At 34.7% G+C, this 27,763-nt stretch overlaps 5 protein-coding genes across 5 annotated transcripts; 2 read left to right on the plus strand and 3 right to left on the minus strand.

Moving 5' to 3' along the window:
* Positions 1 to 1,442: 1,442 nt before the first annotated feature.
* Positions 1,443 to 4,485, minus strand: LOC142505628 (transcription factor UNE10-like). The gene is made up of 6 exons (XM_075618693.1): positions 4,213 to 4,485; positions 3,444 to 4,113; positions 3,138 to 3,239; positions 2,917 to 2,982; positions 1,792 to 2,154; positions 1,443 to 1,635 (listed from the first exon to the last, which is right to left on the minus strand). Exons 1-6 carry the CDS (start codon positions 4,263 to 4,265, stop codon positions 1,561 to 1,563), a joined length of 1,329 nt encoding a protein of 442 aa, XP_075474808.1. The 5' UTR covers positions 4,266 to 4,485; the 3' UTR covers positions 1,443 to 1,560.
* Positions 4,486 to 7,699: 3,214 nt separating this feature from the next.
* Positions 7,700 to 10,151, plus strand: LOC142505587 (F-box protein At5g51370-like). Its single transcript, XM_075618628.1, has 2 exons — positions 7,700 to 9,019; positions 9,555 to 10,151. Exons 1-2 carry the CDS (start codon positions 7,749 to 7,751, stop codon positions 9,820 to 9,822), a joined length of 1,539 nt encoding a protein of 512 aa, XP_075474743.1. The 5' UTR covers positions 7,700 to 7,748; the 3' UTR covers positions 9,823 to 10,151.
* Positions 10,152 to 11,229: 1,078 nt separating this feature from the next.
* On the minus strand, positions 11,230 to 17,629 carry LOC142505495 (T-complex protein 1 subunit alpha). The gene is made up of 17 exons (XM_075618483.1): positions 17,375 to 17,629; positions 17,119 to 17,183; positions 16,280 to 16,369; positions 16,120 to 16,206; positions 15,948 to 16,007; positions 15,593 to 15,643; positions 15,180 to 15,275; positions 14,720 to 14,785; positions 14,261 to 14,478; positions 13,896 to 13,992; positions 13,293 to 13,379; positions 13,060 to 13,194; positions 12,732 to 12,836; positions 12,480 to 12,608; positions 12,303 to 12,406; positions 11,722 to 11,812; positions 11,230 to 11,614 (listed from the first exon to the last, which is right to left on the minus strand). The coding sequence occupies exons 1-17, from the start codon at positions 17,445 to 17,447 to the stop codon at positions 11,528 to 11,530; spliced, it is 1,641 nt and encodes a 546-aa protein (XP_075474598.1). The 5' UTR covers positions 17,448 to 17,629; the 3' UTR covers positions 11,230 to 11,527.
* Positions 17,630 to 20,166: 2,537 nt separating this feature from the next.
* On the plus strand, positions 20,167 to 21,156 carry LOC142506011 (uncharacterized). The gene has a single exon (XM_075619147.1). The coding sequence runs from the start codon at positions 20,167 to 20,169 to the stop codon at positions 21,154 to 21,156; it is 990 nt and encodes a 329-aa protein (XP_075475262.1).
* Positions 21,157 to 23,998: 2,842 nt separating this feature from the next.
* LOC142505731 (putative purine permease 11) lies at positions 23,999 to 27,207 on the minus strand. Its single transcript, XM_075618834.1, has 3 exons — positions 27,068 to 27,207; positions 26,917 to 26,980; positions 23,999 to 25,367 (listed from the first exon to the last, which is right to left on the minus strand). The coding sequence occupies exons 2-3, from the start codon at positions 26,921 to 26,923 to the stop codon at positions 24,274 to 24,276; spliced, it is 1,101 nt and encodes a 366-aa protein (XP_075474949.1). The 5' UTR covers positions 26,924 to 26,980; positions 27,068 to 27,207; the 3' UTR covers positions 23,999 to 24,273.
* Positions 27,208 to 27,763: the final 556 nt, after the last annotated feature.

Below are 27,763 nucleotides of genomic sequence, written 5' to 3' on the forward strand. Positions count from 1 at the left end.
AATCGTCAATTTTCAAGTCAGAAAAGAGTAATGGATCGGCGAATGGATTTGAGCTTTGAGAAGCGGCCGTAGATTGCTTGGTATGATTTAATTATTCGAGTGAATGTTTATATTAAATACTTGTATCTAAATAATATAAGGGTAAAAATGTAAAATATGATCAACAGGAGTCGAAACTAAAATCTAAGCTTTGTCGGATATCAATTCAAAAAAAAAAATTACATAAGTACCGAAACTTAATTGAAAGATGAGCAAAGAGATTTTACTCAAATTTACATAAAAATTTATTGTCGGTGGATATATATAAATACAGATATTTACTAATAAAAAGTTGAATAAATAATTCACTTGTAGAATCTGTTTTCAAATAATATTAGTTGGCCGACAATTCAATCCTATCATTTAGTGCCTTTCTTTTAACCAGCATTCCATGTTACATTGTCAAGTTGAGCTTCGACAATGTAAAAATTGATATTTCTCCTACAGGCGTGTAGGGATGTAATCGAGTCGAGCCGAGCCGAACTTTTGAATGTTTGAGCTTGGTTCGTTTATAATCGAGCCGAGCTCGAGCTTTATTTAGCCAATATATGCATGGGTCACGAGCTTATTCAAGCCTTTATCGAACCTAAACAAACTTAATAAATATGAATTATACATTTAAATTTTTATTAAATTAATTAAAAGTAAATTATATATTTAAAGAAAAATATATTATTCTTATTAAAATTTATAAATTTGTTATAATAAATAAATTTAATAAATTTTTCTATATATTTCATAAATAATATGCAAAATCAATAAATCAAATATCAAAACTATTATTTTTTCATCTAAAAGATTACTCATGAACTTACCAACGAACATGTTCACGAACTAACGAGCCGAATATTGTAAAGCTTGAGTTTGGTTTATTTATCTTAACGAGCCTCATTAAACGAGCTCAAACGAGCTTTTATCGAATCAAGTTTCGAATAGCTCACAAACGGTTTGGTTCGTTTACATCCCTACACGCGTGCACACATATGTATCATTATTTTTAAATAATAAATTTTTTTATGGAATATAATAAAATTATTAATGAAAATTTTAAATATCTTGAAACCTTATCGCTTCACGCAACTATGAGATCAATAATGATGGCACAAAATAATGCAAGCGAAGACAGTCATATTTCAGTGACAAAAACTTACGTTAGACGATCTCACGGATCGTATTTTATAAAATAGATCTATTATTGGGTCATCTATTAAAATTATTACTTTTTATGCTAATAGTATTACTTTTTATTGTGAATATCGATAAGGTTGACACGTCTCATAGATACATATTCGTAAAACCGTCTTACAAAAGACCTACTCTACATTATTATATATCGTTTAATACATCCATGTGAATATTTAATATAATTATACCACTACTCGTCTATATTTATGTATTCAAACTTGGTGAAATTTTTTTTTAAAAAAAAAGGATTTTACACGATTTGGTGAATTAAATAATTTGAGTAAATAAAAGGGTATTATACAAATTAAAATTTCCTATATTAATTAATATTTTGAACTAGCTAGAGGCAGGTGGTTGCTGGAATTGCTGATACAAAGCTGCAAGCCTGTTGTAAGCATCCATTGTCATTAGCTGCAACCAAATTATCCAACGACAAATGTTAAAGAATATTTCTAAAGAAATAATAATTATAAATATAGTTTTATATTTTAAGAAATTCTAAAAAAGTATATAATTTTATCACTCCAACTTTATAATTATTTTTCTAAAAAAAATTAACAACAATACCTGCGATTGCCATGCCATGAACATGGATAACGGATCCGTCATCACCGAAGCAGGTCCCCCGGGATTATCCCACGACGCCCCCACCGGCATAAAGGAGGGGGGAGGGAGCGGGATTCCAGCAGTCGGAGGTGACAACATTCCGGCCCCCGGCCGCCCCATGGCATTCATCTCCATGATCCCCATCCCCATCCCCATTCCCATTCCCATAGGGTTCATCATCGACATTTGAAGGTGCTGATGCTGCTGCATGACTGTTAATGGCAACATATTCATGTGTGACATGTTCATCCTCATCACCTGAACTTGTGCTTGCATCTGTTTCACATATTCTATCACTTCATCCAGCATCGAAGCTTTATCCGTCTGAAACATACATATATATAGTATTTTAATCAAAACTTAATCAACTATATAAAGGAATAACATGTTGCAACGAGACCAATACTCGATCAAAGTTAATTTTTAAAAATTATATGATAAAATTAACTGCATTTACAAGAATCATATATATATTAAAAATTATAGAAGAGATAGGGTAAGGACCAAATATGACCACAACTATTTTGAAGTGAACTGAACTGAACATTTTTTTCCTATAATCAGGGGGGTGGGGGCAGGCATGCATGTGAAAAACCAGAACTAAGTAAATTTATGTACGAACAAATTTAATTTTATAATAATAACTGTCCTCGCAACAAAAAACCCTTTTTTTTCTTGTCTGATTTCTCTGTAACAAGATTAACTACGTGTGGACTACAATCGATGAATCCATCACAAGCCGTGCAAACGCATTAAACCTCTGGACCACATTTCATATCAGCATGTCTAGATAAGTTATACTATTTCATACAACATATTACGACAAAACTTAAAAGATAAATTTCCAAGTACAAAAATTAAATATAATTCATTTCAAAAAAATTAAATATAATTTATTTATTTTTTAAAATTAATTAATTAATAATTAATAAATATACGGGAAAATCAGAAAAAGTGCTGTCCAGATGAGGAAGTGACGCATAGTTGATTTGTTGTAGCTAAACAAAGTAAGCCACTTGATCTGTTGTTCATTAGATTTTTTTATACCATCAAATATTAATGATATTTTATGAATATCATGCTTACCTTGCTGGAATTTGGGACCAACTTCTGCAGAGTCTTCATCCTTTGATTTATCCTGTCCCTTCGTTTCTGAGAATTATAAAATCAGTGTACATGAATAAATTTATAAAAAAACCAGGAAAAGAAATAAAATATTTAATTTATATTATTGGTACTGCCATTTTGTAAGAAAAAATATATATATTTACTAAATATTATATAACAAGAAGAATAAATTAACCTACACGTTCAGACTGGTTATGAATAGCAGCTGCCCGACTCCTTTTTGTTAACACTGACGACTTTCTAGTTCCTCTTTTCTTCCCCTCATCGTCACATTTATACCTCTGCAATTCAAGAGTTCAAGGGACAAAAAAAACATTATTTTAGGAAGAATTTTGCATTTCTTTAAAAAATAATTTATACCCAAGTTTGATTTAATTGGATGTTTTTGTTTTTAATAGATTGAGGAGTAAACATTATATAAAACTATGAAATATTTGTTTTCCAATACAAGTTTAGAAAATAATATCAAATGTAAAACTAATTACCAGCCGTCTACTATGACACACGGAGTCATGGTCCTCGCCGGTGCTCTTGCTATATTCCTTACCGGAACTGGTATTTCCCGGTGATTCGGTCGACGGAGACGTGAACCCCGCCACTCCCAATTCCTTCTCGTAGGTATCACGCGTCAACAGCTGGCTATCCAAACCGCATGTGGCGCTCTCGCTCGCGCTCCCGTTCGTGTCACAGCTGTTGATGTCCAAACGTGGGACGTGATTCCCTCCCACAACTCCGCCGTCCAAGGTGGCGGGGACGCCGCTGCACGAACCCACCCTGGTGGAGCACCCCACCACGCACGTGCCGGATTCCAGCAAGTGCGAGGAGGGGACCGGGTTATCGTTCCTGCTGATTATGTTGTTGTTATTGCATGGAACTAAGGCGTCCATTGTCATGGTCATGGAGGCGCTGGCCGCAGGGTTGACCATGGTTCTGCGGTGGTCAAACCAAGGGACAATATCGTCCCCGCTGACATCTGAGGCGGACTTGGGATAGGGGAGGCGCGTGGCTTGGTTGACTATGGACTCCAGTGTTCCGGCGCCGGCGCGTGGCTTATCCCATGCAGTGTGCTTAATAGGAGGCACGCGGGGAGGGCCTAAGCCATGCATGGCTAATTGCCCATTCTTCCAAGTCAATTCTGCTACTTCATAATCCAACCTGCACAAATTTTAACAAAATCACCAAGAACATAAAGTATGAAATACCCGTTTAACAAAATTACATAAAAATATCAAGCAAAATTTACTAGAGTCGTACCCAGGCAGTGCGGAATTATCATCAATATCCCAACTGGGTACACACTGAGTCATTTCTTGAGGAGAAATTGGGAAGTTTTCCTTCTTCTCTCTTTTTTTTTTTTCTCCTTTTGTTGTGGATTATCGAAGGAGATAAAGGATTAGAATATTATAGAATACAAAAAGGAAACCTTTTTCCACTTTTATTTTGGGCATAAAATATATGTGGGTGTAGATCTTCGAGCTTTGAGGGACTTGGAGATAAGAAGAGTATAAATTTAGAGGAAAGCATGTTTATGTGTGGTCCGGTCCTTTGGATATAAATTGAAAGCTATAAGAGAATCTAATCTAATACAAGATTTTTTCTTTTATTTTTATTTATCGAGTCAAAATAATCCCAAAATCAAGTCAATTGAGTACAATTTTTAATTATTTTTTATAACTTTTAACTGTATATAAATAAATAAATAAATAAATAATAATAATAATAATAATAATAATAAGCTAAAATTATCAAGTTTAAAAAATAAAACTAAATTTTCCTATCCTAAATGTGCCTCCACAATCCGTTGGAGGTTAGCTCGACGAGTCAAGATAAATAGATGATGAGAAAGGATAATAATTATCAAATTAAAATAAATTTAAGATTTTCTAATTAAAAATATATTCATTAGTAAGTTTTAATTCCCATTTTTTACAGTTTTTTTAAAGTATATTTAAACTTCTATTTCAATTTCATTGAACTTTTTTGAGTTCGAATTACTTGGCAACCGTTTGTGTAAAGTTGAAATGATCATATAGCCAATTAGCAATTATCAATTCAAAAAACAAAAAAACGAAAAAACCATAAAGCTACGATCTTTCAAAAAATAAAAACAAGAAATCATGTAGAATGTAAAGTAATTTATATCCAACCATTTTACACGAATTTAAGACCGGCCACTATATTTGACTATTTGAAAAAAAAAATTCTTGGGTTAGTTATATTTAATTAATTGATTTTACCACTCTTCTTATTTTCTTCCAATGTAATTAATTAATTTTTTTAACCTATGATTTCTTAATTAACTATTTGAGTTGTTTGTTTTTCGGTGAAAAATTTAAGCTTGATGAACCAATTTGAGCTACAAATTTTACAATATGCTATAATTTTGGCATGACATTCCAGTAAATAATACATACCGAAAAATTCAAATACTCGAAATAATCAACATACGCATTCAACCACATGACTTAAATAAACAAGTGTCGTCATGCACAACCACAAAATAAACAAACTAAAAATATCAAAGATCCGACAAAACTTAATAATAACAGAGTATAATCCTCAAAATACTCCAATTATATAATACACATGCTCTTGGTATAATGCTAATTTATAACAACCTATAATGCTCAATTGGTTACCAAGAATCAATGAACTATATACTTAAGCCAGGGAGTCATAGGTTTGATTCTTGGGGAGGCAGTGACTCCAGCACCTGGGCTGAGGAGTTCTGTGAGTGGGGCCGCGGCTGAGTCGTCGGGTCCTTACACGGTCTTAGGAATCTTTATCTGTGAGACGGATCAACCCTACCAATATTCACAATAAAAAGTAATGCTCTTAGCATAAAAAGTAATATTTTTTCATGGATGACTCAAATAAGAGATCCGTCTCACAAAATACGACCCGTGAGACCGTCTCATATAAGTTTTTGCCAAAAATTTAAGGTTAGATTCTAAAAATATTCATTAACTTCAATATAATCCAAAGCATCGAGATAAAACTTAAATGAATAATCTGCAACATTTAAAATAAAAATGTTCCATCAACCCGTTACTTACTAATGTCACTAATATGTCATATCCCTAAGTTATATAATTCTAATTTAACAATGCGCGAATATAATCCATCAAATGTTCCCTCGTAATTATACAAGTTTCATTTTGGGATATAAAATATTTTGTTAAATATAAATAAAGTAAATAATTTTTGGTCGTGCCACCTAAGTTACAAATTTATATTAAAAAAATGGAATAAATAGTGAAACGTGATTGAAGATTTTGGAGCAACGTGGGAACAAAAATCGAGTGCTGTAAACTCAAGTGATTTGCGCTTGGGGAATCGAAACTTGGGAGCTAGCAATCGATGCAAAATTAGGACACGAGTTGCGGGACTAACGAAAGAATGAAAAGTTCACGTGTCATCGCCGCGCGCGAACGTTGGCAGTTGCCAATCCACGCTCTGCAGGTGGGCGGCATGTTTTGTAAAAATGGAAAATGGATTTTAGCTCCACAGTCTCGACCAGAGTAAGCTTCAGTCAGTTGGTCACATAACTAAAATCCTAATTATTTTATTTAAAAATAATAATTAATTATTTTTTTAAAAAAAATTAATAATAAATTGATTTAATGACAGTACAATGATATCATGTAATTCGAATGTGTAATTGAACAATAATTGACGTTTTGCTCATATCAAGTTAAAATTGATTTGGATAGAAATCATTTCATATTCAATCTTTGATATATCAAACTTTATATTAAAAAGTGTTACATATATTTTATTTATTTTATTCGTTTACTATTTTTCGCAATTATGGAATAACTAAATTTACATATAACAAACAATTCAAATTGCAATAAAATGTTGTTGAACTTCGTAACTCTTATTTAAAAAAAATCCAATTAATTCTAAAAATATTATACAAACAACACGTAAACGTCACAATGTAAATTAAACATTTGTCACTTATTTCCATATATATGATAAACGACGAAAAGGATGTTCAGTTTTCTTGGATAACGCAACAACATCGCAGGAAATGTGATTTGGGCTGACGCCATGGATGACGAAACCATTCCAAAAAAATATTTGGGCTGAAATAAAGCCATCGATGTTTACTTGGGCCTAGGCTCATTTTGGGTCGTCTTATCAGACTCTTGGTCTGATTATGGACATATTTTGTGGCCTTTTTCCTCTTTTATTAGTATAAGTTTCCCGTAGCTATTTTCATTTTGAGAAGGGCTGTCTGTCATTCTCAAAACATAGTTTCGTGATGTTACAGAAGATCAAGCTTAAAAAGGAGCACAAGACAAATTCAAAAATAATTCCCTCGTAAAAATCGAATTAATTATGGATTCCAAAATAATATTCATATATCTTTTACAACTATAGATAGAAATCGCTATCTTTCGGTGAATACTGGATATGTCTTTTAAGCTGATATAACAATCTGCAAACTACGTTAGTTGATCGTATTAGAGAAATTATGTGTGATAGAATCATCTGAAAAAATATTGATATCGGAGCAAACACATTAGTGTGTTATCAAATACTCACTCAATTCACCGACTCGAACATCAAGATATTATTAATAATGACTAAATATGATATTAACTAATTAATTTATTGGAAAAATAGAGGTTATATTTTATAAATATATATATTTGTAAGGTTATAAATTTTGTCATGGTTCCATCTAATCTGACAAGTGATGGCATGGAACATGAGGAGGACATTGTTTCCACATTAAATCAACTCGTTTGTTTCATGAACCCTATACCTAATTTACAACCATGTCGATTTCACCTGATGAAAAACGAATTTCCGATCCGGACTGCGACCCTAATCCGATTCTTGACCTCGGCAAGGCGAAGAAGAAGCGTCGCTCCAGCTGGTCCGACCACTCTTCCAACGAACGCGTCGACCCCAACGAGACATTGAGGCATTTGTTCCTCAAAATGCGCCTCCAATCTCTCCCCAACTCCGACTCCACCACCCCCCACTCCGACTCTGAGCCGGACTCTGAATCCTCCAACCCTAACCCTCTCATCCCTCCCGCGCCTGATTGCATGTCTCTCCTGTCCGACGAATTGTTGCTCAAAGTCCTCAGTAAAATTCCGGCCAGGAAGCAGCATTTTTCTAATTCAATGGTGTGCAAGAAGTGGTGTGTAGCGAGTGGGAAGTTGATTCAATCAATTAAGCTATTGGATTGGGACTTTTTGGAGTCTGGGAGGCTCACTTTCCGGTTTCCGAATTTAGTCGATGCTAGCCTTGTGCATGCATGCGTTCAGTCCGATTGGAATTCGGGAATTTTGTTCTGTAATAAGTTACTGTCGATTCATTTAAGTTCTGGGGTGGTGTTCGAAAATGATGGGGTTTTTATTAGGAACGAGGATGTATTGGATTCGGAAGTGGTCGACAGAGGGGTGAGAATAATGGTCCAGGGGTGTAGGAATTTGAGGAGAGTAGTTTTGATGAATGTTAGTGAGAAAGGCTTAAGTTTTTTGGGAGAAGAGTGCGAGTGTTTGCAGGAGATGGAGTTACATTATTCGGGTGATTTAGCCTTGCCCGGAATTTTTAAATGCCGGAATTTGCAAATTTTGAAATTGATAGGGAGCATAAGCGGGGTTTACAATTCTGTGGTTACGGATATTGGGTTGACGATTTTAGCTCAGGGGTGTAGAAGATTAGTAAAGCTTGAGTTAGTGGGATGCGAGGGGAGTTATGATGGCATTAAGGCAATAGGGCAGTGTTGTCAAATGTTAGAGGAGTTGACACTTTGTAATCATAAAATGGATGGTGGATGGTTGTCGGCTTTGTCATATTGTGTGAACTTGAAGACTTTAAAGATTCTGTCATGTAATGAAATTGATGGAAATCCTGGTTCAGATGAACACTTATGGCCATGCCCTATGCTTGAGGAGTTGCATTTACGTCAGTGTCAAATGCGAGAGAAGCAGGGTGTGAGAGCACTGTTTTTAGTGTGTCGGACAATTCAAAAGCTAGTTATAGAGGATTGTTGGGGATTGAACAGTAACATATTTGCTGCTGCCAGTATTCTTAGGTATGATTGGTTATACTCTTGTGACGCTTTGTACTAAAGTCTTAACTTTATCCGATTACTCCTTCGTGAAATTTTGAACCATTATTGATGCAAAAGATTTGTAATCAGGTATTAATATATGTGAATGTCAAGTTTGCATATAGATGTTAGGAGTTCATAGAAACGTGTCATGTCGACCTGAATGAATGAGGAAACATAATTCAATTTGATCTGCCTAGCTGGTGTGGTGTCTGCCGATGAGATACATTGTCATAAATGACTTCTTTTTCATATCTCTTTGAATATAAACAAATTTAAGTTGCTTCTTAATTTTTTTTTAAAAGGTTTTTGCAATGTCAAACTGAAATGAACTTCATATAGTTCATATTCAGGCAAACAGAGGTTAAAAATCAGAACAAGGCCTTTTTAGTTTTCGAGTAAATGAAGCTGGAATTCTCACTGCCTGGTTGAATATGTCAAAGAATGACTTAATTTGTAGTATTAACTTCTAGTTTGCTTGACTCCAGAATTATAGTTGATCTAATTTCTCATGTAGGAGCATTAGATCTCTGTCGCTGGAAGGATGCTCATTGTTGACAACAGAAGGATTAGAATCGATAGTTCTTTCTTGGAAGCAGCTTGATAGGCTTAGAGTAGGTTCATGTAACAATGTAAAGGACAGTGAAATAACACCAGAACTAGCAACTTTATTTTCTGATCTCAAAGAATTGAAGTGGCGGCCGGATTCCAAGTCACTTCTACACTCTAGCCTGTCTGGGACAGGAATTGGTCAAAAAGGTGGTATATCTTTGAGGAGGAAGTGACTGCTAGATATACTGATATATATTCTGGGAAACTTTAGAGGCCAAAATAAGACGAATCAAAGGCGATATCTGATTGGAGCATGCATGAAATTAACACCTCGAGAGACTATGGGATTTGGCTCGAGCCTTGTATCTCTTGATTATGGGGTGACTGGCTTTGCCAACTGTGTACTTTCTTGTAATACCGCTATTCATTCAATTTAGAGTTTAGAAAAAGTTGAGGCTTGAGTTTTACACTTGTTGAATTCGAAGGAATAAATCTATATTATGTATACTTAATTTATAGGAATTAAGTTAATTACAAATCTCATGCACGATGATATTCTTCTTGTGGTGTTTTTAGTTCCTTAATTAACTGGAAGTCCCTGTGGTTGCTATCTTCTGCCAAATCTTGAGAAGTTTGTTCGTTAATTTCTGACTAACCGTGGATTGAATGATAATTAAGAGTGAAACATTTTTAAATTTTAAGATGTAATATCTATACTATTATATTAAGTATGAGGCCCTAATAATAACCGCTCTATGAGGACATCAACTTTTTTTTCCTGTTTTACCCTTTTTAATTTTTTATATTTACTATTTACTATTTTATTATAGTTGAGTCCTTTATAATAACCGTTCTACGAGGACGCCAACTTTCTTTCCTATTTTATTTTTTCTCATTTTTTATATTATATTTTTTCTTAACAAATAATATTATATTCACCGTCATAAGGAAACTGTCACGTGAAAAATAATATTATTTTTCTCCAAACTAGCCACTGTGAAAAATAAACTCTCTTCTTTATGTTGTGACGTCATTATGTTGTAATATCATGAATATTTAATATATTAGCCACATGTATTCAGGACACGCAACGCGTGTGCCACGATTACTAGTATTTATTAAAATTTTGTGTAGTAATGAGATATTTCTGGGACACATCTTTTATTGTAATGATCATGGGCTATCCCGATCTTGGGTTCTCTCGGGCTCATCTGGTACCAAGTCTCTTTGAACTATGTACTTATGCCAGGAGATCATGAGTTCGAGACTTGGAGAGGTATCACTTCACCAACCAGGTGTGGAGAAATGGCGCATATAGAAAGCCCGTGAGAGAAAAGACCCCAGAAAAAACCCGAGATGGGACAAGATCCCCGAGAGAGCCCAAGATCGGGATAGCTCATGATCGTTGCACAACCAGATCCGGAGGGATCATGTCTCTCTTCATTCTTAGGATACCAAGTACCGGTGTGACCAAGTCATATAAAGCTCATTATTTTTCAATGATTCCCACGTTGTTCACAAATATTCATTCCATGTTTTGCGGTTGTGTGGAACGTAAGACCATGAAGTTCCAGGCTTGTGGATTGGTTGCGAGGCTGATTAGAACGAAATGCATATAATTATCGCCTATTTATAGAAAATTTAAAACTTAGACATGGTACTTCCATTACGTTATGTGTGGCACATTTAAATACACGCTGTAACATTACATCGAGTCCTAACAAAATTCTTATGATCCATCGTATTCCAGTGCCAGAATTTCAGAAAAAAAAAAACCGTTGGCCGTAGCTAGTAAGATACTCCGGAGTGCACCAACTCAAGAAAAAGAAATCAAGTTGTAACAAAACACAACAATACTCCCACCATATTTTAAAAACCACTCAAAATTCATTCTTTGAACCTCAGTGTTTTGAATACAAATATAAGTTCGAAGTGCGCCTAATCTTCGTCGTTCCCACTTTCGTCTTTGACGAGCTTTATCATGTCATCAATTCGAAGAATAGTTATAGCAGCTTCGGTGGCAAACTGGATAAAGACGTAATTTAGATTCCAAGTTTAATCAAGCATTGAATCTTTAAACTGGATAAAAAATGACAAACGGTCAATCGAGCATTGAATCTTTAAACTGTAACCTGAATAATCTTCACTTTGCTCATTGCAGGTTCAATAACTCCAGCTTCCAAGTTGTTACGAACGGTACCATTCACCAAATCTAGACCCATGCTGCATCCATGAAAGTGATTGATCAGAATTCTCGAATAAATAGTGACAATTTATATAATTCTCATTGACCAGTGATTAAAAAACAGATTCCGGCTTCTTGCTCTTTCTGCCACTTGTAAATCCTAGCGAACAACCAGGTGACCCAGGGGTAATATATTTCGCAAAGTCATACGATCATATAGCACTTCACGCAAGTATCTACAATATCTTCCAGACATCCAACTTAATTAATGTCCATGTAGCTACATTCTACATTCTATCATTTCCTCAGGACTACTTTGCAAAAATGTGTACTGTACTGCTTCAAAAAAACCGGGAACCTAAAATAAACTTGAGTTGAGAAAAGCTTCACATATATACCGAATTGCTCGACCATTATTTCCAAAGACTTGTTAGACCGAAAGAATAACATCCAGAGAAGTTATGTGGCAGTTTAAACCCTCACACGTAAGTACTTATAAACCAATAGGCGATGATGTAGGATCCAAACCTTGATAAATGCTTCTTATCTGCCTTAGTTTGTGCGGCGTGGTGGTAAGCTCGTAGCTTGGCAACCAACTCAGTAGTATCTTTAGCTGCATTTACCGCAAGCACCTAAACAAGACAACCCAAAATTAGCTTGCGCAAAAAAACAAATGAGAATATTCACTGTTGATGAACGAAGAACCTTTGGAATAATCAAGAAAGACTCAGCAAACTCTGCAATAGCCAACTGCTCCCTAGATCCCAAAGTAGTGGCCAAATTCTCTAGATATACAGATAGGGCAGCCTCGACAGCACCTCCGCCAGCAACAACCTATTAACAACAGTCCCAATAATACAAGCCAAATATTATCATCTGTTTCCCGCTCAATCACTGCATTTCGTCAATTGGCATGTTTATAGTGTGTCAGGAGAGACTTTTACGAGCGAAACTCACTGTATTAGATTCCAGAGTTCTTTTGACAATGGATAGTGCATCATGCAAAGCCCGGTCCATCTCATCCAGCATGAAGTCGTTTGCACCTCTAAGTATTAATGAAACCTGGAAAGAAATAGAAATGCCAAGTAGGATGTATTGGTGAAACTCAAGTGCAGGTCCACCCAATATGTGACTTTGAAAAAATAATGGAGTTGAAACGAGGATGTATTCATTAACACCACCTAATAACATAATTAGGTTCATGGGGGAAAAAGCAGAAGCAGTAGAATCATTTTAACAAGAGATATTAGAAAATTGATGATGTTACAGAGATGACAACTCTCACCGCACTATTAGTTTTGGTCCCCTTTATCATAATCACATCGTCATCAGCAATTCGCTCCTCCACTACTTCATCTGCATGTCCTAGAAATGATGGATCAAATGTTTCTTCCCCTTCCATATCCGCAAATGTTGAAACCTGTACAAAAGCCATTAATAGGAATTGAGTTATTCTCCTTGAGATACAGGTAAAATTCATTACAGTCTGCAACGTAGAATGGAACTGAAAATACATACCGCAGTTGCACCAGTTGCCTTGGCAACATGCCTCATGTCATCCTTGCGGACACGTCTTACAGCTATTGCACCAGCCTCCACAAAGTACTAAATGAAAGAAAACATTGAGAGCAGATCCCGTAATAATTCAAGGAACAAAGTTCCAATCACAAAATAAAGGTGCTTAATTAGCATAATGTGACAGCACTCTAAAATGTAGAATAGATAGTTCTAAAAGTTTCATTCTTTCAAAAGATGATTCTAATTAGCCCCAAGACACTCCTAAATAAACTCAGTTCTTAATAAAGAGGATCCGTCAATTAAACAAGAAATCAATGTAATTGCTATGTGCCAAACGTATTCCATATAGGAGTAAAGTTTTACAATGCTCTGAACACCTCTAACAACGCATACAAATTAAGCAAAAGAAGAAACTGTAACATAGCCAAACATAGTAGTTGATATGTTGCACATGAAATGACAAGAAAACATAACAAAACCAGCAGAAGTAATGAACCTTCCAACCACACTTGTCATAGAATACTTGGCCTGTTAAAAACAATAATCATCCTAACAACGAGAGACAACGAATACGGATGATAATACAGGTCAGAGATGGCTTGCCTTAAGTGCCATGTCATCAATTCCCTTCGTTGTTAAAACAACATTGGCTCCTGCCTTCAGAATCTTCTCAATACGTTCTTTTGTCGTGTCAGCTTCTCTGCAAGAACTATTAAGTCAGCAACGCAATAGAAGAAGTCCCCTTGGTATTTTAGCACATATATTGATAGCTTTGGCAGTGCCACCTGAAACTGTTCTTGGGGTTAAAAATGAGATATCTCAAATATATTGATCATAGAAGATACATGCATAAATTCAGACTAAGGTGACGTGTAATAAGCATAAAAACAAAATGCATACACATGTTCATCTAAACGACGTTATTTTCAACTCAAATTTAGCACGTAAAAGCTAAATAGTTTAATCACCTCTGACGAATCTTTTCCAACTCCCTGGGGTCAGTGACTAAAACTTGAACACCCATTTGCATTTTTGTCTTTTGAAGATTAAAATCAAGACAAGCAATTTTAGCCTGGGTAACCCTCAAAGGCATTCCCTGAGCAGCACGCCCAGTGTTGAGAGCATATCCTTTAAGTAGATAACTATCTTTGGCACTCTTCCCCTGGGCTTTAAGAATATTAATTCCCTGACACCGATACGATGATTAGAACATCTAACTTACGGATGAAATGTTAAAAATGTCTAGGAAAAATGAATTGATTAATTTAATAAAATATGTGAGGTATATGCCTGTCTTTTGGATTATTTGGAATATCATAATTGAAGAAGACAATCGCGAAGCACAGGTTTTCAAAACAAATTATTCAATGGATAGAAGCTATCTCAACATGTAGCAGCAAATAAATGTTCAACCGTAAACCACCAACCTTGATTGGATATTTAACTTCACCTCTTGCATTTGTCATCTTCACGGCTTGTACAGCCTCCACAACCTAAAAGCATAAGCAGTGTGATGACTTTATGATAAAGAGAATGTGATAGGTCTTGAAAGCCACAATAAGGGCGAAACCACACACATTAATTCTATAGAAGAGGGAGATTAGCAATTTTGTACAAGTATAACAGTATAAAACGGCACAAAAAACACTCATGAACCCCTGCTCCACTGCCCTCAAGTCCTTTGGGAAACAAGGTTGGGTACTTCGTACTTGGACTCAGGAAATCAGCTGAATCACAAGCTACTACAATGCCATATTTACCATCACATATAAATTAAAAAAGTCGAGTGCTAGCATGCTGTTTGCAGGTGCCTCGAAAAGCTTCATAAACTATACATTTCAATGAGAGAAATAATGCCCCGTAACGTTCATTCATTTATTAACTTACAAGATTTGCGAAGAAATCACTATCAGCACCTATCAACTTTGAGGACATGCTGGTCTTGGCACAGTTTACAAGAGAATCTTTGCCAAGTTTTTCAACCTATACGTACATATGAAAAAAGCTCAATAAGCTCAAAAAGCTTCGAATGAAACACTATGTGCTTCAAAGTGATTGGTGAAAATTTATAATATAACATTCAGTCTACTCGCTGCCCTGTTACTTTATTCCCACAATCCAATTTTCAATAAAAATCATTATCTTTGATAAAGGAAAAGAATCAGGGAAGAAAAATTTCGGGAGACGAGAAAACCATAGCTTAAGATATTTTTCGCCCTTTTATTGATTCAAAATCCATGACTTGACAAAACATAAAAAGATTCACACTTCAGAAGGAAGCAATAGTAGCAGAGAGTCACCTTTACAGCTAGTTTTTCATCAACATATTTGCATGCTTCCCTCATAGCAAGCTGTTACAAAATATTGATGCAATTACGCACATCATGAGTGAGCTCGAGGGAACGTAGTGAACGAGAGCGATACAGCGCGTACGCGCGTGGTTTTGAGTTCTTTGATATCAATATATGTTTTCGACACCCCAGCATTATCCGATAACATACAAACCTACGGGCTCGGGAGTTAGAGCTAGGATGCTAAGAGTTAATGAGCTGAGATGATCCACTTATAATGGAGGAACATGAAACAGACTGATTACCAATAAATTGGAAACAGATCCATGTAAAATCTAAAGAGAAAAATAAAAACGATGCTCACTCTGTATCCACTGATAATTGATGTTGGGTGAATCTTGTTTCTCACTAAGTCGTTTGCTCTCTGTAGAAAAAAATCTGAACTCAGTAGTGAAGCATAATATTCCCAATGCTCACACTCAAAAGAACTTACAAAAGACATTAAAGTTTGTTCCAGTAAAAGCAGCATAACCTACCTTAAGTAATTCAGCAGCTATGATCACCACAGAAGTTGTCCCATCTCCAACTTCTCTGTCTTGCAGTTCAGCCAACTCAACAAGAACCTGCCATCATATAAAGATGAATGTGAAACAGACATGATGAATTTGTTGAAGAAAGAAATAATTATCCATTCACCTTAGCAGCCGGATGCTCAACTTCCAGCATCTTAAGTATTGTGGCACCATCATTGGTAATTGTAACATCACCAATATCATCTACAAGCATCTGAAAAATACCAACTCATCACATAAAAACTGTTATCTTTCCCTCCCACCTTCGCTTGTTAGCCAACCATCACCCCCAGTTCATATTATTTACCCTTAAACAATGTAAGTCATTGCAGATGACCACGAATTTTGCACCCATTACAGATAGACAACTATAATCCCACACTTACATCCATATTTGCTTGAAAAGCAGGTTATTTAAGACAGCGGCAGAAGTTAAATATACGACTATTTTAGAAAGCATCGCATAATTGCATTGAATAAAACTGGAGTAGGAATGTCGCATGGACTTACTTCACTTGGTGTAATTATCAATATATTAAAATCTCCACCAATATAACCAAAATATAATATCACAAAGAACACCAAATAATAAGTGAAAAGTTTTTAAAAATGGGTATCTAGAAACATGTGGATAGAACCATCCAGAAGCAGAGCTATCTTAAACAAACTACAAAATTTGGTTTTCCTTACCTCTAAATTTTGGGCATATGAAACATCAAACATTAACAAATTAATGTAAAATTCAGGATTTCAACAGCATTTTTCACCACTAAAATAGTTCATAATTAGAGCACGTGGATTGCTGGGGAAGGGGCGAAGAAACTTGAACAATACAACCGAAACTTATATAATCAAAAGACTACTAAAATTTCATATCAAACATAAGTCTAAGCTCCCTAGTTGTTAGCGGACAGGTATGGGAAGCTAAAAAAAATCTTCAAAAATGAGTGGAGAGCAAACTACCTTGTCAAGACCAACAGGACCAAGCGAAGATTTTACAATGTTTGCAACCGCTTGGCATGCTACGACTGCACATATTCATCAAAAACATTATCAATGACAATGACAATGACTACCCATTACAAAAACAAACAGACAATAAGCAGCAGCATTCCCACACACATAAACCCAAAGACACACACTTCACCCGTAGACAAGCGAACGCACATAAAACGCTACATATATAGTTAGAAACACATATTCATAAAAAAATATTCACCGTTTTGAGAGCGAACATCTTGTCCAGATTGGCGCTCCCCGGAGATATCAGGTGTTTGCGATGAAACGGCCATTATAATTTAAAAAACAGAAAAAAATTGCAGAGCTGAGCTGCTTTTGCTAAGATTTAGAGACAACAGATTATCATATAGGCTCCTGAATGCGAGAGTGTTGGTTCCAATCAAGGGCTCAGCCTCAGAGACCGGGGAAATGTAGGGTTTTTGAAATGCAGCAACGTCGTTCCCTATCACTAGTGCAGTTCGAAATTTTTATTCGATATTTAATTGGGCTGGGCTCGCATATAAAAAGTTCGATATGGCATGCAGCCCACAACAAACGATTTAGCCAAGCTTTTAGTATAGAGTCTTAAATATGTATAAATGGAACACAATATAAGCTAAGCCTTAGACGTGATTTATTGATCAAGAATATCGTTTGATCCAATAGCTTATCTGACGTCAAGATCTCATGTGTTATCGAAGTCTTGAATTTGGTTGATGTTTTTAATTCGAGACTCATGTGTAACCAACCATCCCCGACTCATATATTTGTGTGTGTGACTTCGATATTCGTAGAGTTGTACGTGGGTTATACACTTGTAAAAAGAAACCAAACATACACACACATGTACATATCTAATTTAAATTGATGAATCTCCATAGTTGCATAAATATTCACACATTTACAACAATAAAATTAAACATAAAATCAATCACTTGCTAATTTACCAAAAATAGCTTATAATAATACAACATAACATAAATCTTTCAAACTATATAACAACACAAATACTACATTTCGTTCATTCTACCAACATGAGTCCTTATTGTTCCTAACACAATAATCATGGGCGGAGCCATGTGTTGCAGGGTGACTTGTTTTTTCCAATATTTTTATACATAAAATTTTATCTTATTTTCTGGTAGTTCGGGGTTCCATTTGTCAATATTAGCTAAACTATAGTTTAGAAAATTCTAGCTCGGGTATAAATGAAAACATGGTTCCGCCGCTTACAATAATATCATGATAATTATTAATTTCTTCAAATATGCAACAATAAGCTAAGCACACAAGTAATTTGATGATGAGCCGTAATTGACAATTTGATTGTAATAACATGTATTGAAAAGTACGACACTAAAATTTAAAGTTGATTTTAAGCAATCAACAATAATTTTTTTGGAAGGGCCGAAAAATTCAACTTAAATTTGCTATTCACTACAACATGTCTGCAAGGTTTTTAAAATCTTTGGGTCTGGTTTTTTTTTTTTTTTTTTCCATAGTACCCAGTACCTGATCCAGGTTACCAACATGGGGTGGAGCAAGACTTTTTTAAGACAATGTGAAAAAAGTTGAATGTATTCGGGATTTGAACATAAAAGACCACGACGCCATAAACTAGGTTGTAAATGCTAGGGTGAATATAATAGAGATTTTTCTAATTTATTTTAGGTAATAAATTCCATTGCGCAGGAATACTCATGTCTCAAATTATATATTCTTTTTATATTTGATGTTAGAGATTTAATTCGTGTCTGTAAATGTTCATACTATCTTATAAGTAATGTCATAAATGTTAATTTAATGAATACGATGAAGTTGCATGTAGTTTTTTTTCATTTAATGCAATATGTTAGTTCATGTGAAAAATACATATGAGCTTCTATACAGCTCTTCGATTTTAAGTTAAGAATCAAACTTTAGATATTTCAATCTGAGTTGAACTCGAAAAAATCTTTGATCGGCTCGTGAACTTTGTGTAGATCAGACATAGTTCGAATACATTGAATATTAATAATTGATGTAGGTCTCCTGTGAGACGGTCTTACGAATCTTTATTTGTAAGACGGGTCTATCCTACCGATATTCACAATAAAAAGTAATACTCTTAGCATAAAAAGTAATATTTTTTCATGGATAACCCAAATAAGAGATTTGTCTCACAAAATACGACCCGTGATACCGTTTCACACAAGTTTTTGCCTAAATTGTAATAGTTGGATTAAATTGTTAATAAAGATAAAAAAAAATATTGTTAACAATTATAGATTTCATCATCCTATAAACAAAAATCATAGAGATTGGATTCCATATGTCTGTATAAAAGCTACAAAAAATATTCAATATTGATTGCAACGATATTGTATGTAGTGTATTTCGATGGAAATTTTACCGTGAGTCATTTTTTAATGTATGACTAATTATTTCAACATTATTTTACTAGACTCAAACAATTTTTAATAATCTATTTGAGTAACGGGTAAGAGGACAAAAAGAAAAAATTCCATCTTGGAAAATGCAAAATATTTTTTAATATGATTTTTAGAACAAAAATTTATTGAAATCATCAACTCACTCTCCGTGAATATTTATGTGAATCATAAAAAATAATATTTTTTCATATATGATTCAAATAAAAAATCCGTCTCACAAAATACGATCCGTGAGACTGTGTCATACAAATTTTTTCCCTATAATAATGTATGAAATTTTATATTTCCATCCAAAGCTAATAAATTTTCATTTTCAATCAAAAAATAAACTCTTGCGTAGAATTCCCTTGAAATTTCTCTGCCATTTTCGCATTTATCTTTCTCCTTTGCTATCTCTCTCTTTCGAAAGCTAGAAGAAGACAAAGCCTGTGACTTTGTAATCTTCATAAAAATCCTCCTATTCTTTACACTCACACTTACCGATGACACACGCGAGCACCAAATACTGAAAGTCAATCCAGATATAGTCACGAGATTCATATTATTTGATCGTGTTTGTTGCTTTGGTGATTGGGAGTGAATGAGGTGCAAGAAGCATCCGGCGGACTACAGCAGCGCCGTCGGAGTTTGCGCCTCCTGCCTGCGGGAGCGCCTCCTCGCAATCATGGCTGCGCAAGCTCAGGCCCAATTAATGCAAGCCCAATTGCAGCTGGGACAAGAGCGAGGAGGCGATTGCCGGAAATCTGATGCCACCCGTCATCCGCCGTCGCTCACCTTTCCTCGTTCTGTTTCCCCTTACATATCACGCCGGAAGTCGGAAAACGACGCCGCATGGCAGATACAAGGTCACCACAACCAACGTTTCTACAGTACTCCGCAGGTGGGGCCCACCGGATCTATAACCGTTGAAATCGAGAAGAGCAGGAGGAGTAACGGAGGGAGATTTTTTTCGCTTCTCTCTGGACTCTTCAAATCTAAGCGAGGGAAAACGGGTACGAGTGCGTCGGGTCCGATTTCGGATTCAAGTGTCTCGGGTTCGGTTCCCGGTTTCAGCGCTCGCGATCCCTCTACTTCTTCTCCATCCTGGTTATCAGCCGCTCTTCCAATTCGACGGAAAAAGAAGGTCGACACGTTCCCTATCGACGTAAGCGTGACCGGAGATCGTCGGAGGACCTGCAGACATGGCGGTCGCGGATTGTCTCCGGCGAGATTCTCCGACGACGAAGAAGATGAGCATTGCCGAGGTGGATCGAGTGGATACTCTTCTGAATCCTCCCAAGGGTGGAGGCAGACACCGAGGAGGACCCTAGCTTCGACGCGGGGCGGCGGAGTGAGGGCGGCTCCCAACAAAAACTTGTCGGGCTTGACGTTTTGCATGAGTCCTTTGGTGCGGGCCAGCCCGAACAGGCACCGGGGTCAGAAGGGCGTTCCACCGGAGCTGGTCACAGCGGGAGCACTGGGAGGTGACGCTAGAGCTCCGCCGAATGCAAACCTCTCCACGGCGTCGTCGTTTTGCAAGAACCGGTCCCGGAAGCTTGCCGATTTCGGGAGGTACCATTCCAACTACTGAATTGATTTCTTGCGACCATTGACTTTTGACCTGCCAATATTACCCATTTTGCCCCTCGTTTCGTTCTATGGTTTTTATATCCTTAATTTTCTTCCATTTTACTCTTCACTGAACACCAAAAAAAAAACAAAAACAAAAACAAAAACAAAAAAAAGTAAAATATCATAATTAATTTTTTGTAATGAAAAACTAATTATTTTGGAAAACATTATCATTCCTTGTGTATTGTGGCTTGAATGAAGACTCCTAGTGCATGTGAATGGTTGTCGAATTATAGTATCCCCGCAAAATAATGTAATCTCAGACATGCAATTCAAATTCAGAGAGAAATTATTATAATATAATTGCAATATTATTTTAAAATTAAACCAAATCAACTTTCTTGTAAAAAAAAATTGTGAACAAAGGCATTCTAAGATTCAAATGTTACAAGGGTTGTCCCAAAAGAGAGAATATGGGTGGGTTGCTGCATTTTGTCCCCCCATAAGGATTACATTTTTATTATATATATATATATATATAATTGACAATTTGATGGGATCAAAATTAAAGACATGAACATGTCAATCTGAAAGTCAGTGGTGGAGTTTCCAATCGAGTAGACCTGCCATGTCTTTTTTCTAACTTTATTTTGTGAGCAAATTTTCTAACATTTATCATATTTAAAATTCATTTTGATATATAAACTATTGATAAATTGATAAATAAAAAATTCTAAATAGCTTAATTGATATATAAACTATTTATACATTGTCAAATTGATATATGATAAAGCTAGAAAATTAAATTTATCCTAACATAAATTGCTTTTAAGTCCAATTACAACTAATAAATTCAATCAGACGTATTTTTTTCAAGATTATTTAATTTTTTTATTGATTTTTAAAAAATATATATATTTAACAATTATATTATGATAAATAATTATCATCTCACATATGTAACTAATTTTTTTTTATCATATTGACAAAAAATTAATAAATAAATATCTGTCACCGGAGCCTGGAGATATTGTTTTTGAAAGATCAAAACAAAAAAAATTATAATTTTAGTTTTTTCATTTCAAAATTTGATATAAATAAATAGTTGCGATAATGGACTCAATAAATAAGTTAGGTGTGTAGCATTGATTTTTCTTGCCCCAAGAGACAAGAAATTGAATAGTGAGCTGGGCAGGTCTTCCTCGACATTTTAATAACCAACTTATTTCATTACAGAACAAACACATAAATGTTATTATAACACACTCACACAGCACAAAGTGGTTCAAAATTAGAAATTTTATTTTCTATGAAATTTTCAAATAAATTTTATTTTTATGTTCCAAACACTAATGTTGGTTTTGTGGCTGAGCGGTGAAATAGAGGAGAGATGGGAGAATGTAATGCCCCCCCCATTGATGAATTACTAGTGTATGCACGCACGCGTGCGTATAAGCAAGTGCGTGTAACATGCCAAAACCAAACTGTATGTCCATTATTCATGGGATCTACCTATCCACCATGTAGAATAAATTGATTGAGTTGATAATTTATCGATCGGTCGGTACAGTGGTCCGACCTGCTTGATTTTACAGTTAGAGCCGTAACAATTGATTAGATTCATTGGCTCGTCCCACCTTTTAAAAGTAGATGTGATAATTTTAATACGAAGAAATTAATAAATTTACGTAACTGATAAAAAAACACCAAAATCTCAATGGTAGAGATAATATAAAGAGAAGTAACAACGGATGTTATAAACTTATTAGATCAATATGTTTTGACGTTTGGACAAATCCCAGGGCAATTTTTACTTATAAATGTGCATATATAGTAGGTATGAATTGTGTGCTGCCGAAACCAATTGTGTCCAAACTCAAATAATTATGTGCAAAAAGGATAATCATTACTAACTAATTATATATTTTATATAAAATCCAAGTTTGTTTTCTAGGATCCATTCAAACTTATGTATCATATATTGTTACCAATTGGTGCCCACTCAAATCATTAAAGAGAGAAGAGAAAAGAGACAATCTTTATAAATTATATTTTATATTGAATATTAATTTTCTGCTCTTTTGTGAAGACCTATTAAAACACGCAAAATAAATGTTTTTTTACTTCGACTCGATTTTTGAAAATATATTATTTTTTTATATTAAAAATACAATTTTTGAAGCAAAATACTTCTTTTTCCCAAATGGACTCATGGTGATACATTGAGAGACTTGTAGTTTTTAATAATTGAGAAGTAACATTTAGCTTTTTCCCAACCATTATATACTTAAATTTCCTGACCATACGAGGAATATTATATTATGTTGTTTAAAAGAGAGCACGAAGCATTATCAACACAGATACGGGTTATAATTATAAATATGGATAATAAAGGACAGGTTTCACAGCAATTAATATGTAGTTAATACACTTGTGAGTGATTAATTTGTTTCCTCGTTATCAAACTGGGGTCATACTTATTTTTAATCACTTTCTTAATACTCCATCCGCCCCAAATAATTAAGAATAAGTTTCTCGTAAGACGGTCTCACGAAATTCTATCTGTGAGACGAGTCAACCATATCAATATTCACAATAAAAAAAACTCTTAGCATAAAAAGTAATATTTTTTCATGAATAACTCAAATAAGAGATCTATCTCACAAAAATACGACACAAAAATACGATCAGTGAGATCATCTCACAAAATACGATCCGTGAGTCCGTTATACACAAATTTTTACCAATAAAACTAATCAAGACGACCAATTTTACAAATATCATTAAATATTAATTACTTTCAACATTTTTTAAGGATTTTTTTTGTAGAATTACCATAAAATTCTTCATTCACTCAATAATAACTGATCGAGACGACCGATTTTACAAATATTTCAAACTCAAACTAGAGTATAGACATATGAGTTCAATTCAACCATAAATATTCCCGATTAGAGCGACCCAACGAGAATTTCACGTGACAAGAAAATCTTCTTTCCACGTGCTGAAATAAATCCAAATATCAACTTCTGTGACATGGTCACTTCAAACATCAATCATTTTTTATATATAAACAAAACCACAAGGTAGATTACACAATGAGAAACTACAAAGTTCAAAAAAACACCAGCAAATATTACGGACAAGAATCATTAAGAGCATTATTAGCATCATTTTGATTCTTCCTTACCTTAACTTCATCAAGATAATTCTGATAAATGTAAGAAGCAAACCCCCAAAATGCCATCAGCATTGCTATCATCTTCACGCCATTCATCTTGTCATGGAACACAACCAAAGAAGCAATAGGAGTAACGGCCAAGGAAAGCGTGCTAATCACATTGGAGAACAGAGACGACACCACGAATATCAGACCCACAACCCCAACAGAACAGACCTGCCATGAAATGGCTGTCCAAACCAGAGTCATCACATAAGAAAGTTTTCCGGTGGTAAAACTATCCATTTCCCAACTTAAAGTCCTCCATTCACCACTCGCAAAAAGACCCACGATTGTGGCACATGTAGCCACGAATCCCGTATAGATCTGCATTTCTAAAACGACGGAAAAGGTTTCTTTCTTCAAGACTTTCTCGAATGTTAGCTGCATTAAAGAAAGTAAAAGGGAATACAGCGCAGAAGCTGCCAATGCAGTCATGATTCCTACCATATAATTCCCCTGGGATACCCCTGAAGGCTTATCAGAGTCATCATTGACAGCAAGAAGAGCTGAAGATAACGAAAGAATAATGACAGAATTAAGGATTAAGGCCGTAAATTTCTGATGATTGAGGAAGTAAGAGAAAATTGCATTAGAAGCTAGCTGTGTGGCACAAATAAGTGAATAAGTTGAAGCAGATAGGTACAATAATCCGATGGAATAGAGCATGTTATCTCCTGCAATAAGGACTCCAAGAACGGAATAGACTGCGACTAAAATAAGAATAGAACGTGGTGATAATGTGCTTGATGGCTCATCTGAGGAACGAAGAAAAAAATACGGGATCAGAAGAATGGGAAAAGCAGCTGTTTGGACAAGAGTTGCCATCCATTTACTGTTTCCACCTTTGTCGTAATAAAATCTTCCTAATAGAACAGCAGCAGCTTGACCAACAATCAGAAAAAATATGTTAAGAGCCACTAAAAGCCACCAATGCCATCTCTTAAGGGTGTGAAGTGGTGACTGGTAAGTTGAAGGCCCTTCTTTTGCCAGAATCGGCTCCTGGTTATCTATCATACAATCCACAAGTATGCTAATGTATCAGGTATCATACTGGCAATGTATTCAAGATATCATCATCCACCATATTTAGTAAATTAGTGTCTAAACCCTATACAGCGAGAAAATCTAAATATGGACTCTACTGAATACCAAGATGGTTATGCATCCCATAGCTGAGGAAATATTAAAAAGGGCATAAAGATGAAGCAACCAATCACTTAAATAAGACATTAAATATGTAGACTCTATCAAAATTATACACGTCAACAATTTCAAATAAAAAATTCAACAAATCACCAACTTTCAACTGAAAGAGGAAAACAAAGAATAGCTCAGATGAAACCAATTTCCAAAATATAACAGCCCGAGAAGAACGCAACTAAGAAATTCAGTTTGTTTGGGCCTTTGAGGTCAAATTAAGATTCTATAGCAGGTAAATGTGCCCAAAAAATGTAGTATTGAGTTACAGAACAAAACACGACGGATGTGTAGTTCACTGGAACACGCAGATCAGCTTACAGACGCAATTAAACAACCACGGACGGATATGTAGGTCACTGGAACACAAAGATGGGCTTATTGAAATAGAAGAAGATAAAAGTTTGTCCACAACGGATTGCCCATAGAATGGAACTAGACCTCCTAAAGATGGTGTGAATGCTGATTCCTGAATCAGGTGGGAAGTTCTAAAGCTTTAGAGTTGAAGCATTAATGTAAAACCAATTCTCTATTTGTCAACACCCCAGAATTCACTTATATGTTAACCGATGGTTAATACAAGTTGCACACAATTGTTTTTAAAAAGCAAACCTCTAACATATCCATTTTGCAAATCAAACAGCAGAATGTAAATCAACCAATCTTATTCACAGATCACGCAAACAAGAATGTGGCAATTAAATCAGATTTTCACAAAAAGATTTATGGTTTGACTAGCTGGATTGAGTTTTTTTAAAAAAGCTACGCCCTTCCTAAATGGAATGCTTGTAAGAAACTCAAAAGGTTCTCAAAATCCGGATAGGAACCAAAGAAGCCATGGGTTGGGTAAAAATGCTCGTAAACTTACAAGTCGGAAGAAATTACTCTAATTTTCAAATTGTTCATTTTGTATGGTATTGTAAATCATAGCTCAAAGGGGACGATTGAGATGGCATTGGAACACACGGTACTTTTATCACCGTTTTCGTAAACAGGTTGGAATGGCCGCAGAGTGACCAAAATTTCATCTGTTCTTTTCAGTGGTTAAAAATCCAAGAAATCAATAAAACTTGGTAAAAGCAAATTACTCATATTAAAAGCTATTCAGCAAAGTCATTATTTGACAATAATAATTAAACTCTGTGAAAGAACCATAAGTATAATATTAAAACCTTCAGGCAATAAAAAGAAAAGTAAACAAAATCTTATATAACAGCATCAAAAAATGAAAACCCCGTGAAATTAATGACAGAAAAAGAATAAAAGCAACAGAAAAGCCACGACGATCCTCAAACAGACACAGAATTAGAATGACATACAGACACAAAACATCGTATATATAAAAAGAAAATGATATACCTAGCATGATGGTATGGAAAAATGAAAAATCCCCAGATAATTGAGGGAAAATATTCACCCTCGGCTGACAAAAATGGAGAAACAAGTGAGCAAAATTGGTAAAACATCATACACTGTGATGGGAAAACCTAGATAGCTAAACATGAAAAACCTGAGGAAATTCACGGATTATGCACACACCAACTTTGATGGATTTGCTAAACTTTTGGAGAACATTTAATAGAACTGTTGATGCGATTTGTGTGCCATTTGAACGGCATTACGTGTAAGTCAAGGGCTCGCTTGCCGTCCATACCCCAAACTGTTTTCTTTTGTTTATATTTTAATTTTAAATTATTGGAGAAAATATGTTTTTTGACTTCATCTCATATAATTAATTAGGATATCACAAAAAATAAAATTTTACAGTTAATATCTGTACCATTTATTAAATTCAAACTTAATTTACTAATTAACTTTTGATATGAGGATGAATTTTTTTAATTATTTTTAAAAGACCTTATAATCAACTAATTATAAATAGCATATAATTTTTTTTGTTTTATTTTATTTATTTCTCTTTCAATTTAAAAATTAATAACTTTCATTTTTTTAAAAAATTACTTCTTTCTTTCAATATTTTTATAAAACACACACATTATTTATTATTATTATTATTTAATTAAAGTTGATGTTTTTACACTAGCTAACTTTTAATTGATTTAGTGGAGTCTTATTCAAAATTACCATTATAATATCATTATAAAACTTTATTGATGAGTTTTTTTTTATAAATTTCCTCGAATTAGCCTTTTATTTAAATAATCAGTTTTATATTTATTTATATTTTAAAATTCATTCATATTTT

Source organism: Primulina tabacum, chromosome 10 (genome assembly GCF_025594145.1).
Source record: "Primulina tabacum isolate GXHZ01 chromosome 10, ASM2559414v2, whole genome shotgun sequence".
In the NCBI taxonomy this organism is placed as follows: domain Eukaryota; kingdom Viridiplantae; phylum Streptophyta; class Magnoliopsida; order Lamiales; family Gesneriaceae; genus Primulina; species Primulina tabacum.